The 15,165-nt window shown below is 42.9% G+C and overlaps 1 protein-coding gene across 1 annotated transcript in view; it reads right to left on the bottom strand.

The window, feature by feature from the left end:
• The window catches only part of EFCAB6 (EF-hand calcium binding domain 6), an 879,195-nt gene that overhangs the window by 760,713 nt on the left and 103,317 nt on the right, over nucleotides 1-15,165 (bottom strand). Inside the window, exons 2-4 of the mRNA XM_085652469.1 lie at nucleotides 14,747-14,894; nucleotides 2,279-2,499; nucleotides 1,513-1,613 (exon numbers count right to left, since the gene is read on the bottom strand). Of these exons, the coding sequence (XP_085508595.1) occupies nucleotides 1,513-1,613; nucleotides 2,279-2,499; nucleotides 14,747-14,885 (461 nt within the window). The 5' untranslated portion in view covers nucleotides 14,886-14,894. The remainder of the gene's footprint in view (nucleotides 1-1,512; nucleotides 1,614-2,278; nucleotides 2,500-14,746; nucleotides 14,895-15,165) is intronic.

Below are 15,165 nucleotides of genomic sequence, written 5' to 3'. Positions count from 1 at the left end.
ATGGAAAGAGATAGATTGCATGAAGAGGGGAGGGGAGAAGGGCTGATTTAAGCATTTTTGACAGGGTTGTTTTTGGTTTCACAGTCATGGGCCCTTGCATCAACAGCTGACAGAGAATTAGATTACTGAGCACAAGATAGATCTGTATGAGTGTTCCTTTCGCTCTGTACCCTTTCAAGCCTTACCCAAATAAACACAACTAATTAAAAACATATTGGTGTGCTATTTTAACATAATTAAATGTCCCAAATTGTGAAATCCTGACAGTATTATGGAATAAAATATGTTGCTAAGAATATTTGTATCACGCAGTACATCTGAACTTCGAAAGTGTGAGTTATTGATCAGTGGCTTATTTTAAGTCACAACTACATGAGAAATAATAAGTATTGAGGAGTGACCAATAACAACAACCGCGAGGGCAAAATCAATTCTCTGAATGAGTGTTCGAAAAACTATCCTCTCTGTTTAGATGAGTTATGAAACAGGACTGCTTGCAATTTGTCTAAGCACTAGCAATAGTTTGGGGTAGTATCCCAACTCACGATTCTTTTCCTCACCGTTCCTCATCAGTTTGGACCCAGCCATATGCAAATCAGTCTTGACCATGCTTCCTACTGGAACAGTTCACCCTGAACTGCCAGACCAGGTCCACCCTGAACAGGAACACAACAACCCAGGACTGGTTTCACCCTAGTCATGGCCTCATCAGCCGGGTACAGCTTGGTTCCAGTGACACAGAGAGCATGGGAGTTGTGTCTGGGCATATCTGTGCCACTCAGGGCGGTACATGAAACACACAAAAGGTGATGGGAGACCGAACCTGGGTTGCTTGTGTTCCAGTTCAGGGGCCAAACTTCGGTGGCATGGTGAGCAAAAGAACGGTGGGTTGGGATGCTACCCCAAGCGATTGCCGATGGTTAGACAAATTGCAAACATTCTCCACTTCACCTTTTGTGTGGTTCATGTTTAAATCAATATTATTGCTGGTTGATATTTTAATGTGAACATTTTGGTAGAACAACTCGTGGAGGTGTTTTAGTTGTGGCAAAGGAGGTAACTGCTGCTAACTCCAATAAAATATATGTTAGATCAGTAACTGCATCTGTACACGATTCAAATGAGATTCTGTTGATCTTAGGTTGGACAATAGAACTGGAGTGCAATTGAGTAAAATAAGGAACTTTTAAAGAATACATTTTCCCCTAGATATATCACTTTTATTGACATGTCCTCACAACTTGACGCCATAAAAATAATTACTTAGATTTGAGTTGTTGGTGTATTTTCACTGTGGCTGATACTGTCTGATAGAGATATAATAAACCTTGATAATGTGGCAGCACTAGTCGCCATCAATGTTTTGCACTTATTAACAGGCTACTCATTTTGCATACTCAGAAAACTTGACTCCAAAGCAATCAAAGGATTTAACTCTCTAATATTCTACCCTGCATAAGTTAAACTACCTTTGTTAACAACCAAACTTTTCAATTTATGTAGAAATCTTACCTTCTCTTAACGGTGTTGGCGGTCCTTACATTCCTGCCAGCTGGACAATATGTCTCCAAGAAGCTGAGGTAGGGGATGGTACCATTGCGGTTGACCGGTATCTATGTGTGAGGAATGAAGAGTGCATATTGCTTAACATCCTGCTTATGAAGATTGCTTAGCCTATCACACTTTATAAATTCAAGTAAAATACACTAAACATGCAGCTATGCAGTTCAAGGAATGTCATACATATGACAGGTATATGGTGTTCGAAAGTCACAAAAATGTTTGCAAAGCTTTTTAAATATATATATTTTTCCACTAGGCTACTTTCAGAACGCTTAGAATTGGATGTTCTCAGAAAACCTTTCTTTAGGAAAAAAAATACTTTCTTGTACTGCATTTTTGACATTCATATGATAAACATACTTCTGTCACATTTTGACAATTTTCATGCAGCTCTTAGAAATTCACAAGTCCTGTGTATGGCTACACTGCACAACAAACTGGGGGGAAAGTATGCATATTTCATTTAGCCTGGCTGTCTTTTACATAAGGTTATTCACGTTGAAATGCGAAGAGACCTAGAAATTAAGAAACTCATATAGGGGCTTCACTCAAATGAATACATTCCTCAGCACTCTTATGATCAGAACACCAGTCGGAATGCACCTGGTCTCTAATATTATTACTAATACTAGCAATTACAATCATTACAAAAACATTCGCAGTACAGAATTGTTTAAAATATGAGTTGCTCCCTCCCCCACCCGATATACACTACCTTTGAGAGGAAAGCGTCGAACTGGGCTTGTGTAAGAGGCAACAGAAACGTGTCTATCACTCTCTGAAACTCTCCCCTTGTGACTGTGAAGTTTTCATCAGCGTCTAAAGTTGTAAATGCACTCCTCAATTCGTCGTCTTTCTCGCCGGCTTTTTCAAACAGAATGTGTTCAATATCGCACAATGTGAGGGTGGGGTCCGGAGCCGAAAGGACGGACGAAGCTGTAACACAAACATTACAGGTAATTGACATTTCTCTTGTTAGAACTTGACAAGAGACACAACAGTTACCTTTCTTCTGCGCAGCGGAACAAGCTCACGTACCTGAACACAGCTGTGAAACACTCAATCAATCAATCAAACCACTTTATTCGGTTAATAAAACCAATAAAAGTACCATACTTAAATCACAAAATGATACATAAATCACATATAACACACAATCAAATGTCATAACCGAATCATCAAAAATAAGGGCAACATAAGACAATACTGGAAGGCTATAAATCGGCGTTCATGAGGTTACAGAAAAATCTTGACGGTGGATAAAACAATTAAAACAATGCATCATTGCGATAAAATAATTGAATATTAAAAAGGCAAGTATTAAAGGATTAATAACATGAGCTTTGCAAATACTCATTGGATAACATAGGGTGCCGTATTTTCCTAAGCCTCACAGCAGCGACAAAAAAGCTTGCGATGGTAGAAATTTCCCATGGGTCATTAAGCAGCTCTAAGTACAGTAAAGCTGGTTTGACCAGTGTAAAACCTTTCCCCTTTAAAATCGGAGCTAGGAACCTCCTGGGGAAATCACGATAATGGTCACAGAACATAGTAAAATGCATTGTGTCCTGAATCGAAAAATTGTCACAGGTACAGGGACCTAAATCACACGTTTATGTTTATGTTTGTTTATTTATATAGCGCATATATACCAACGCGCTTGTCCTACTCCAGCCTTGCATATTACCAAGAAAAAAGTGTATTAAGTTAAAACGAAATCTGGTTAAAAGCAGGCGGTGGAACGGCTTCGTGACAACCCTCAAGTAAGGTTCAATCCCGGGGAGGTTTTGAACAAGAAATGGGCTTTAACAGACGGTTTCATTAACTCGATCTCCTCCTGCTCTACAGACTTCAGATTCAGAAAGAGTATTTTTACCCACGCCAAGTCATCTTTTCTTATTTTATCAGGGAAATCAAATAAGTCTGAACGTCCAAGCTTACTTAAAATGTTCTTAACATAATTTAGCCATGGAATATTGTTAACTCGGTCCAGGGGGACACAATCCCTAATAATCTTATGATTCAGAGTTAGTTGGGGGTTGAGCCAAGTTTTAAGCCAACAGAGCACCGGGGCCAGCCTCAGCCTGTCTGCCACATAACCAACACCTAACTCTTGATGAATTACAAAAGTAGGAATGGATTGGGGGACAGACAAGAGGGTGTGTAGGATTTTTTCTTTAGCTGTCTGTATCCCCTCCATTGACTTGTAACCCCAAATGGCCGAGCCATATAGTGCAATAGCTAAACATTTGAACCTGTAAATATTGAGCATGGCCTCTATTGGTTCAGCCCCGGTCGCTGTGCAAATCCATTCATAGCGGCTGTCGACCTTGCCATCACATTTATTTTTACTTTCTGTTGAGAAACCCAAGAGCCCCTCTCATCAAAAAGTACTCCTAAATAGGTAAAGGAGGTCACCCTGGTCATTTCAGCACCTTCACAAAGGAATGTTTGGGTTTTTTATGTTTCCAGCCCATGGTCATTATGTGTGATTTGGCAATGTTAACCACTAGATCCAAAGATTTCATATAGGCCAAAAGGAATCTAAAAGCCTCTGGAGCCTTACAGCTGTCCGGGCTAATAAGACGGCATCGTCCGCATATAGGAGCACAGGAATGGACCTGTCCCCTACCCGCGGTACGTCCAGACTAGGCGTTTCTAAAAACTTGACTAAATTATTAATATAGTGGTGCTAGAATGCAACCTTGGCGTACACCTCTGCCAGATGTAAAGTGCCTAGTGCATTTTCCGTCTTGGTTGACCCTCACCCTTGCGGTGAGATCCCTGTGTAGATCAGCCAGGAAGTAGACTAAATTTGAATCGATGCCCATGTCTAGCAGGATATGCCAGAGCTTGGATCTATTTACCAGGTCGAAAGCCGACGAAAGATCCATAATGCCAGCTGTAGTGTGCCCTCTTTAGCTATAGTATAATTGCCTGCTAATAGATGTAAATTTAGGAACTGATCCAAAGTACCCCTACCACTTATAAAACCATATTGGAAATTAGTTAAAACCTCATTTTCTTCCAACCAATCCATTAACTTAGTTAAAATCACTCTCCCTAAAACTTTAACTGCGGAATCTATTAGTGAAATAGGCCTATAACAGCGTGGGTCTCCTCCCTGACCTTTTTTAAAGACCGGAATGATGATAGAAGATGCCCATGATGACGGGAAACCCTGACAACTTGACACATTAAAAACATTTGTCAGGATTTTGGCTCGGAAGGATGGATTTTATTTATATAAATCCGCCTGGACACCATCAGGGCAGGGGGCCTTATTACTAGTCATTTGTATAATTGCCAATTCTACTTCACCTTCATTAAAAACTATTGTGGGGGAGGCCCTCCTAAGTTCACAACCAGTCGGTGCTTCCAAGCTATCAGTGGCCTTATATATGGCTTCAAAAGGAGAAAGCTATTGGGCTACTGTGATATTACATTCAATGGGGGCTTTTTCTGCCCCGGTGAAAAAAGGATGTTAATAATGGCCCAGAAGCTAGAGCTATCTTTTATAACCTCTACTGATAGTAGAGCACTCCAAGCTTCTTCTTTAATTTCCTTTTTTCGTAAAGATAGGGCTAGCTTGTACTCTAACTATGTGATCTCGGTCTCGTGGGGCCCTTTTCAGTTCTGCTATCAATTTTCGATGTGCTTCGGAGCAGTCACTGTCAAACCATTTCTCTCCTATGCTGTGCCTAAATCTTGTTGGTAGGGTGAGGTCTGACGCTACCTGCGCACAGATGCCTTTGAAGGCTAAAAGGGCCCCCGGCCCCTGTTTGGAGTTATCGAGACAGGTTACAATCATATCCCCAGCCATCACTTGGCATTATAGGAGGTTACTTGAGATAGAAGAGTAGAGGAAATAAAAATGAAATCTATAATAGTATCCCTTCCCCGTGCTTTAAAAGTAGGAATCCTCTCTTCAGTGTCAATGGAGCTTGGTTCAAAAAGATATACAGCAGTGAAGAGCTCTTCCAAACATTCCCCATAATGTGTATGCTCAAAATGTGGTGTTGGCAGATTTGCTGGCCCTAAAAATTATTTGCCCTGACAGTTCAAATCACATACGTGAATATTAAAATCGCCCATAATTATTATTGAATAATACGTGGTTTGCTTCGATCGATACATTTCTAAAAAACATTTCAGTTTAATTAAATGTTCATTTCAAAAGCTACTTTCACCTGAATTATAAAAATTAACAAACAACACTTTGAATGAGTTGTGAGCAATGAATTCAATTGCCTGACAATTGTAAGAACCCACATCCACCATCTTATGGGACCCTGACAGTTTGAGTGAAAACAGCATTAAAAGGCCCCCTCTTGATCTGCCTGACTGGGATGATTGCACGGGGACACAATAAAATTTGTACCCATCCACCCAAAAATTGTTGTCCATGTCCCAGGTCTCCTGTAGAGCAACTATATTGTGCTCTTTTAACAAGTTTAGCCACCTGGGGTCCTCTTTTTTGCTTTTCAGACCCGCAATATTCCAGCTGACAAGATTGCAGTTAGGAATGTTAGGGTCCTCTGGGCCCTGCCATTTAATGTATTCACAGATGTTACTCTGATGACAGCCAGACGATACCAGTCAATCATTTTCATCTAAAGAGGACAAGGGGAGGAATCTATTTTGACAAATTAAACAATTTTCTTCTGCGGTTCTCTCTAGAAGCCCAATTGGCAACCTCGGGTCACTTGCTAGACTCCGGTGAAACTTGGCAGGACAAGTATCCTCCCTGGTGTTTGAACGGTGAGTGGGGCGATTTCGACTGTCCAAATGGGTCCAAAGCCCATGGGAGGTGCCACCCAGTGACTGAACCCCCTTATGGGGTGGGTAGAAAAAACCCAGTGGCAACGCCCTAATACCCCCCCTCACCTCCCTTGGGACCATCCCTGAATAACTGCCCCGTAATATCTGCACTGTCAAAATTAACGACAATGCAGTCGCCATCAATCTGTTTAGGTTTGGGGCCTACCCTCTCACTCATCTGGCCATTATAATGTGTGAGGAAACGTTGAACCCACTGTTGGAGTGTTGATCGCACCAATGTTTAATTTCACGTAACAACTCCATAGTGGATTCCAGACTATGCTCTCTCAGTGGGGGAACCCCTGTAAGTATGGCAACTAGGGGAGTAGAATCAGGGGGCAGATGGAGTCTACTAATGTTAGTCCCGCTTATTGCCCCATCAATCCCTTGACCAAAACCATGGCATTTGACGGAAGACCTCTAGGTGGCTCAGTATTACGACAAATATTTTCCCATACCGGACTCCCTATGGGTGCACCTATATTCATTACAGAGTTACCTTCAGAGTTATTCTAAGGTATATTTTGATTTTGGTTTCCCACCACCCTGCTTTCACCTGTAGGCTGTGTTTGTGCCTGAGGGATGGGGCTGTAATTAGAGATATCACATGCCATTTTTGAGCCCCCTAATTGGGTCTCAAGGTGTTGCAGTTTAGCCTTAATCCCCTCTACGGCAGTAAGCAGCATGGCAATGTCTTTAACAATGTTTGAAAGAATAGGCTCTAACCGTAAGTTGAAAATGTCCGCCATCACTTTCTGCACTGCTGCCTCAGCACATGAGTCCAAATCTCCAGCCAGGCTGTGGCTCGCATCTGCAGATAATTGTCCAGGTTTGCTTGGCCTTTTTTTCCCCTTCTTCTTCCCTGGATTGGATGGTGGGGCCTTCTGCCTAGATCCATCGCCTCTCCGGGCCTCTTCATTCGCCACCCAGGTCCCCTTTGCCAGTCTATCACAAGGTAGAGTGCGCTCCCCCCCTGTTCCCTGCTTGATTATCAGTACTCTCGGCTCAATGGGAACAGGATTTTTCGGTGTGCTGTCTGATACGTTTGCATTTGCACTCCCAGGCATGTCGGGACTTAAGCCCAGCTCAACCTCAGTGTTATGAATTTCCTTGTTCAAGGCACCCACCGCAGAGGTCAGGTAGGATATAATGGATACAGAGTTCCTAGGCATCTTCACTCTTGCGCTCCCCTGATCCTGACTACAAGGATGCTTGTGCTTAACCATTAGATTTGTTGGAGGTAACAATGTTAAGGGGGTGGCCCAGCCCAGCCTCATCCGGCCGTGGACAGGCGCTGACAGGCCCGCCCTTTACCCAGGCTTTGCCTGAGCACGGCCAGGCTCGCCTGCGCGCCTCCTGCACTGCGGGAACCCCTGTGAGGTTTTAAAGGCGCCTCCTGGCGCAAGACCAACATTGGTGGCTGCGCTGGAAGCCACAGGGGATGCTGGGGAGTGTGGTCCTGCACTCCCCCAGCTCCCAGTCCCCTCTCTGACCCCCTTTGGCCTCCTTCAGTCTGTGGCCTCCAACGGAGGGCAAGCAAGCAGCAACAGGGCTTCCCACACTGCGGGAGCCCCTGTGAGGTTTTAAAGGCACCTCCTATCGCAGGACAAACGTTGGCGGCTGTGCTGGAAGCCGCAGGGGACACTGGGGAGTGTAGTCCTGCACTCCCCCAGCTCCCGGTCCGCTCTCTGACCCCCTTTGGCCTCCTCCAGTCTCTGGCCCCCAACGGAGGGCAAGCAAGCAGCATCAGGGCTTCCCCTCACACTCACCCGTGAGACATCCATACTAACCTTTAGTTTAAACGACAATACCACCTTAGATTCAGGGCTTGTACTAGACATCCGTTCTCTAGTCATTCGATTTAACTCTAGCACAACTGAACACCTTGATAGCAGGCATTAATTCTGCTTATGGCAGGCAACCATGAATATACCTTCCTGTATTGTATGCTTATGGCAGGAAACCATGAGCAGACCTTCATGTGGTTTATGCCAGGCCTGAACGCTTGATACACAAAGTGGAAGCACACGCTTTTCCTTGCTTACCAGCTATGTGTTTCAAGAATAGAAAATTGTGAGGACAGATGTGTACAACAACTGCTGTTGATTTAAAATCTAGTGTAAATCACAAGGTGTGCTGTTCCTAACAGAAGGGAGTAAACTGGGTTGGAGACCCAAACCGGAAGGGGAATAGCTCCTATAAGGAGCAAGGCCCCTCACACACCCCGGGGGTGTCATGCTTCATCATAGGGCAGCTCTTCGTTGGGCCGGCGCTGCAATACCCAACAGGCCCCGCAGGGGGAATCTTTGCTGGAGATCTTTTCCCTGTGGTCTTAGCCATAGATGAAGTGGGTGTATGGGGGAAATGTGGTGTATGTACTTGAGTGAGTAGAGTGTGGGGTGGATACATTTAAAAATATCTATGGGAACTAGCTGCATTAACTTTATTTAGCAGGTTCCATGTCATAATTAAAACCTGTAATACTTGCATAAAGAGATTATAATTGTCTCGTCAAGCTTTATGAGTAAGGATAAAGGTCAACATGTTTCATGCCCTGTGTGTCATAAAGATTGTAGCATTTCTTCAGGACCTAGATACCCTACTTGCTACTCATAGAGGGGTGGTTTATATATATGTGTGGAAGCATAATAACCATACCCTCACCAGAATACACCAACTGCAACAAGGTTACCCCTGAGTAGGGACCGCGGTCGAGGGGGAAGGGGCAGAAGCTTCGGAGTCACGGAATGCTCACTGGCATCACAACCGACTCATTTGTAGTGGTCGTACTGCGCGACTGACCTACTGCTCCAAATCCATGGCTTCTGTTGCTGCTGCCTGTTTCATATTTTTTGTGTAAGGGAAGTTTGCACTGCTACTACCTTGGCTGTGCGTATTCTGTTTGTGAAGGAAAGCCTGCAGGGTTGCTCCCATGCTATGTCAGTTATTTGTGTATAAGGGAATCTTGCACAGCTGTCTGTGCTACTCACACCATTGAACATAGCTTACATTTAATGATGTAATGGCTAAAAATTAAGGGTGGGCGGAATTTGCAAAATTGACTTTTGCAAATTATCGCGAAATTGCACAAAATCTCCGCGAGCATGTGAAACTTTCGCGAAGATGTGAAGATTGCTTTTCCCGCCCGTTCGCAATGTGTTTTTGCATGCTCGCGGGGAATTATATTTCCAACTTGCCCATGCGGTCGCTAATGGGCGCGGCCATCTTGCTTGCGATGCTTATTTCCTGTTCGCGATCGCAATGACGTGTTCGCGATCGCAAGCTCTCGCGGGATAGCGCGACCGGCTACCAACAATCCAACATCTTGTGGTGCGAGCGAACGGATAGGAAAACTCGTCGGCGAACGCAGGGACCCGGTAAGTCGTGATCGCGCGCGTGAGAATGCATTTTTAAAGCGCGAACAAGAAAAATACTTCCGTTTTGCGGCAGGTTGCGAACGTTTTGACATTTTTACACTCTCCGCGGAACGCGAAAATGTCAAAATATCGCAAATTCCGCGAACTGAACGAAATTTACCGCCCAGGCCTACTAAAAGTGCACCAATGAATGGAAGGCGTGTTCTGGTGGCTTGCTTTTTTGCCTAGATTTATGCCATCAGTGCTTAACATTCACTGTTAAACATTTTATCAGGCTCTAAGGAGGGCCATGGACAAGATATCATTTATTTAGGGAGGGTTTGTGTTGGACTTGGCACTCTCTGCAAGGCTACCCCCAAACCTGTTGCCTTCACCCCTCCTATTTTTTCCCAATTTGTTTTTGTGGGCCTCAGTACACTATGCGCTTTACTACTGCTAACCAGTGTGAAAGTGCTTGTGCTCACTCCCTCAAACAAGGTAAAATTGGTTGACACCTAATTGGCATATTTAATTTATTTATACGTCCCTAGTAAAGTTATATACCTAGAGCCTGTAAATTATTTGCTACTAGTGGGCCTGTACTACTTATTGTGGCACCCACTTAAGTAGCCCTTTGAAACATGTCTCATGCCTGCCAGCAGTTTTAAACTGCCATTTTGACTGGGCAATATAAACCCCACTGCCAAGTCTAAAAACCCTTTTTATTACATATAAGTCACCCCTAATGTGGGCCCTAAACAGCCCATAGGGCAGGGTGCATTATAATTAAAAAGTTGGACTTTTACTTTTAAGCTTTACATGTCTCTGTAGTGAAAAACTCATACTTCTGTGAGGCCTACCTCTCCCATAGGATAGCATTGGGTTACATTATTACATTTAATAACTTTTGATTGGAAGCAGATCGGAGAGTCAAGTTTGGTGTCTGAGGAATTGTAGTTTAAAATCCTCTTTACATGCAAAGTCGGATTTTAAGTCACAATTCTGAAAAAGCGGAGTTGGCAGTTAGACTTTGCTTATTCCTCCAAGATAGCATCACAATAGATGGTCAGTGTGTTGACAGGATTGGCCATCTCTGATTTGATACACTTGCACTTCAAAGGCACTGACTTAGCTCACACATGATGACTTCACACTAGCCTATTGTGTTCCCAGACAGACTGCGACCAGGGGAGGCAGGAGATTCCAGACACCTCTGTAGGGGGAAAGCTACAAAAGCTTCTGCCACTTCAAAGTGGGCACCAGGAATAAATATTGAACCCAATCTTCAGATTACTTCAGGACCTGCGGAATACTCATGACTGCTCTGTTGCCCTGCTGCTCTGCTACAAGGATTGCTCAGCTGCTCTGCTGCTCTGCTAGCAATAAGGACTGCTCTGCTGCCCTGCTGCCTGAAGAAGGACTGGACCTGCACCTTGAACCAAGGCCCTCCAGAGTGACTCCAAGGGCTCCAATATCTATGTACCCTGCATCTGGAGTCTGCCTACTGTGAGTCCTAACACCCCAAGTGGTGCCTCCCCAGTCCTAGACCCTTTGAAGTGGGGATAAAGGTAATTTGCCAACCCAGCTGCAGACCCCATCAGAACTGATGTGGTGCGGCACAACCCGATGCAGCCTTTGCAGCTCCTTATCAGAACGGACGCATCCCAAAGCAGCTCCATGCGGATCCTCAATCACTCCTTGGAACCACAGCTGCGCAATGCCTCACATCAAGGACATAAGATACAGTTGTCAGTGGGTCTAGCCTGGTCCCTGTGACCGAACGCACTCCACTGCTGTCGGCGTGAACTTGGGACTTTGTCCTGGTCCAGTGCGATCAGATAACCACAGTTGGCACAATGTGCTTTTAAACACTATTTTTACCTAAATCTCTAAAATTGCACATCTCAGGTTCTACTAATTGGATTTTTGACGTTTTGGTGTCAAATCTTTAATTAAGATTAACTCTATTCTTCGAAAATGATGTTTAATTGCAGACGACAAGTTTGAACCCCCAAGGCTTCTTTAATTACAAGATCACGGAACTATATTACCTACTGGCGGTCTTCAGTAGGTAGTTATAGTTAGGACCTATTTTCCATAGGAAATCCGCAACATTCTATTTGGAATAACTTTGACGCCGGTTGACAAATCTTTGCGAAATTTTCAAAACTGTTGGGGCGCTCAGGTCCGCTCCTATCTTGAAAGTCTTGCGGTGATTCGTCAAGCAGGGGCCGAGGAAAAAGGGGAGTCCCAAAACGTGTTTTCCCCATGCAAATTTCCATAGGAACCGTTAATCGCAGCTGCAGCATGAACTGCTGAACGGAATTATATGAAATTTGGCAAAGAGGTAGCCCTTGGTTCACACTCGTGCCTTTTGGTTAAATGGTGTAAATCCGTTCAGTAGTTGCTGAGAAAATCAAAAGTAAAATCATAGATATATCTGGGCGGAGCCTAACCACACATCTCATCGTGAGATCTGATTGGCTGTCAGCACGTCATCCAAGAAGTGTTGGCAGCCCTCTTGGGACCAATATACATGATAGCACCTCATTAAAAAGCTCATTTTAGGGATTGTGGTGTGTTCTAAGGGGATTTTACCATGTGAAAAAGCCTTCTGCGGGGATATCATGAATCATGTTTGAGAGAAAACTATTTTCTCATGCTTTTCCCACAGAGGTTTGGAAGGTGATCTATAAGCTAAACTGAGAGCATATTTTCTGTTAATTCACATTATCTTTCTCAGTCATGTGAGAATGAAGTCTGACATTCTCGGTAAAGCATGTACATCCAACAAGAGCAGAGACTGTCAGTTGATTCCTTTGTGTTCTACTGCAGCTTCCCAGAGTGTTCTAAAGAACAACTAGAGCGCTAATAGTCCTACTTATGACAAACGTATGGCACACCTGAAGCCATCTTGATTGGAATAAACTGGTAACTCTTAAAACATTTAATTTGCAAAGGAACAAAATGAGGGGGTTCATTTTGCCATAGCAATTATGATTAGTGCTGCAGAAAGAACAATTAGGGCACCTTTTGACTTCTCAAATCCTCTTCTATTTCATAAAAAAATTCTGACATGCAGACTGAAACAGGCACTTTGAATACCAGCAGCAGACTTCCCTGGTGAGCAGTAGCTTTACTACAGTGATCGAATGAGAAACTAGAGTGCTAACATTCAGAATTTATGGCAAATGTGACACATCTGAATGCCTTCTTGATGGAACCAAAGTAAACAAGCATTGAAAATGCAATGGGTCTCGCCCTCGCTTAAGTTAAAGCAATTCTGTTTGTAATTAGGTGGCTTTTAAACTTTGCTTTTATTAGTGTTTTTCAAAATTGAATGATGCAATATGTGACATCATCAGCAGTGCATTGTGGGTGCACGAGTTATAGTTAGCCCGAGCTAACTATAACAAAGGAATTTCTATTGTTTTGTACGAGTGAAATGGTCAGCTAACTATAACACCCCTGAAACCTATGGTTTTTTCTGTGCATTTCTAAGGTTTTTTAAATGTTAATTTCTAACTATAACGTCTCTGAAACCTATGGTTTTTTATATATATATACACACACATCAGTCAGCAATCAGCATACCCACCTGCTTTTTCCAGCTCTCAGATACGCGTCATGTACTTTCCTAAAATCTCTCTAGAACACTCCATATGACAGTTTGAGATCTAGTGTTAAACCCAATCTCTAACCAACCTTTGTTGTGCCAAGATTACTTTATGTAATAGAAGAGGCTGTAGTATTAAAGAAATACCAATGCTTATCTTTGATACAAAAGCCTCTTCTATCACAACCCCTTTAAACAATGCTAAAAGTTGACCCAAAAATATCTTTAACGTAGTTAAATAGACAACGATTCCTTCACCAGCTTCTGTTCTCACTGACTCCAATACCAAATTTGAGAAATTTGGCCTATTTGCTGCAGAGAAATGCCTATAAACTGGTCCATGTTTTAGGAGATATGTCAGAGAGAAATTATTTTCAGTATTTCCAAAATGTAAACCATAAAGCTACCTATCTGATCGCACCCCCACGTTTTTCAAAAAGGACCTTTAGTTCGCAGCTTGTTCCCCACTCTAGAACTCAGCTGACCAACGTGAATTTTACACCACTTTTAAAACTGATCATCACCCCTTCTAAAAAAAACAAAAATATATGTGGCTCATCTTGATGATTTAAAAAACTCCCCGACCCATCACTGTTCTGACTTTTCTAGCAAAGCTTATGGAAAGCAGTTTGATACTTAACAGACAGAGTTCATTGGTGGTAATGAACTCCACAATGACTTACAATCTTGGCTCAGATCTGGCTGTGCACATAAAAGGACATGTTCCAAGTAACTGGTGATGTTTTGCATATGCTGGACAATGGGGACTCCTACCTTTTCATCCTTCTCAACATGGCAGCAGTTGTCAACTTGGTCAGCCACGAGACCTTCCTGGATATTCTACAGAATAGAGTGAGGACTGATGGGAGAATCCTCAAATGGTTTACCTCTTGAGTAACTGCTCACAGCAGATTAAACTTGGCAGTTCTTTCTTCACTACTCTTTAATCTCACAGTAGTTCTTCAAGAGTCCATTTCTTGCCACAACTCTCTTTGAACTTTATGTTCAACACCTCTGAGTTATCCCACACACTTCTGGTAGAGCCCTTCTGCAATATAATGATGACACTCAACATAACTTGAAAGTCTCCCTACGGAACGTTATCTGTCTCCTAGTGTCTACTCCAGAAAACCTCCAACAGTGGAGGTTTCTCAGCAACTTAAACCTAACACCCATCCCAGTTCAATCCTGGGAGGTGTCCTTCAATATCCGTGGTAGTAATCAGCGGGTCATTGAATGATCCAGTCCTTTGGTCTGGATGATCTCTGTTTGAAGGAAATATATTTCCTAGAGCAACCATCAAGCCATAATGCTACATCAGAATGTAAATTCAGATTGTATTTCTTTCTTCTGTCATTTTCGTAACCTATGGTCTTAATTAAAAACTTACTTGAAGATGATTTCACTGTGGAGGAATGACTGCTCCGTGATAATGTTCTGTTTGTTGCAGATGGAGGTCTTACAGCAAAAGTAATCCCACGTGAATGAGGGCGTAATGTATGTAGATTTGAGGCACTCAGAACACTCATCGTGTATCTCTACAATGAGAACCGAAACAACATCTCATTTTACATGTTACACACTGTAAAGATCAAATTAATTCATAGTAAGAAATAACAATAGATACATATTAAGCACTCAATTGTTTATTAATAGCGAATTGGGAAAAAGACTCATATAATAATCCCAGGTGACTCCCAAAAGCTCCCATTATAATAATACTTCATAAATAAAATTGTCCTGCCATCGATATGTAGTTTTCCATAACTTTTACTGCAGCAAGCAAATAGGCCATGTAATAACAAAAAC

This window comes from Triturus cristatus, chromosome 4_1 (assembly GCF_964204655.1).
Source record: "Triturus cristatus chromosome 4_1, aTriCri1.1, whole genome shotgun sequence".
NCBI lineage: Eukaryota > Metazoa > Chordata > Amphibia > Caudata > Salamandridae > Triturus > Triturus cristatus.
Note: the sequence above shows the minus strand (reverse complement) of the source record. Positions and strands in the feature narration are given on the sequence as shown.